General features: G+C 36.5%; 1 protein-coding gene across 1 annotated transcript in view; it reads right to left on the bottom strand.

Moving 5' to 3' along the window:
• Positions 1-63: 63 nt before the first annotated feature.
• The window catches only part of LOC119591998 (phosphoethanolamine N-methyltransferase 3-like), a gene marked incomplete at its 5' end in the record, with an annotated part of 6642 nt that continues 6360 nt past the window's right edge, over positions 64-345 (bottom strand). Inside the window, 1 exon segment of the mRNA XM_037940767.1 lies at positions 64-287. Within this exon segment, the coding sequence (XP_037796695.1) occupies positions 262-287 (26 nt within the window).

The following is a 345-nucleotide window of genomic DNA, read 5'->3' as shown; positions in this document are numbered from 1 at the left end:
GGGGGGGAAAAATACCGACGAATGCATATAGCAGCTTCAATCAATGGTAATAAAAATACTTAAAAAATTCTGTAGTGTCCTTTCCAATGGTGTGTAAGACCAGTAGCGGCCAGAAAAAAGAAGTCTGCTCGCAATGTAACAATGTAACTGTTTATATATGAAAGATAAACAATCAAGTCACATTCATGAATCCACTTTAACAGAAAATATAGTACTATCCCAATTCAAGATACTGCACAAAGGACAGCTCTTCAAATTGGTTTAGCACAGCTCGCTCACGGTCAGGCCTAAAGTGAAAAAGATTCAGGATATTATCGGGATTATTTTAATAACGCCTCTAACATA

This window comes from Penaeus monodon, chromosome 29 (genome assembly GCF_015228065.2).
Source record: "Penaeus monodon isolate SGIC_2016 chromosome 29, NSTDA_Pmon_1, whole genome shotgun sequence".
Classification (NCBI taxonomy): Eukaryota; Metazoa; Arthropoda; class Malacostraca; order Decapoda; family Penaeidae; genus Penaeus; species Penaeus monodon.
This window is presented reverse-complemented; position numbering and strand designations above follow the sequence as displayed.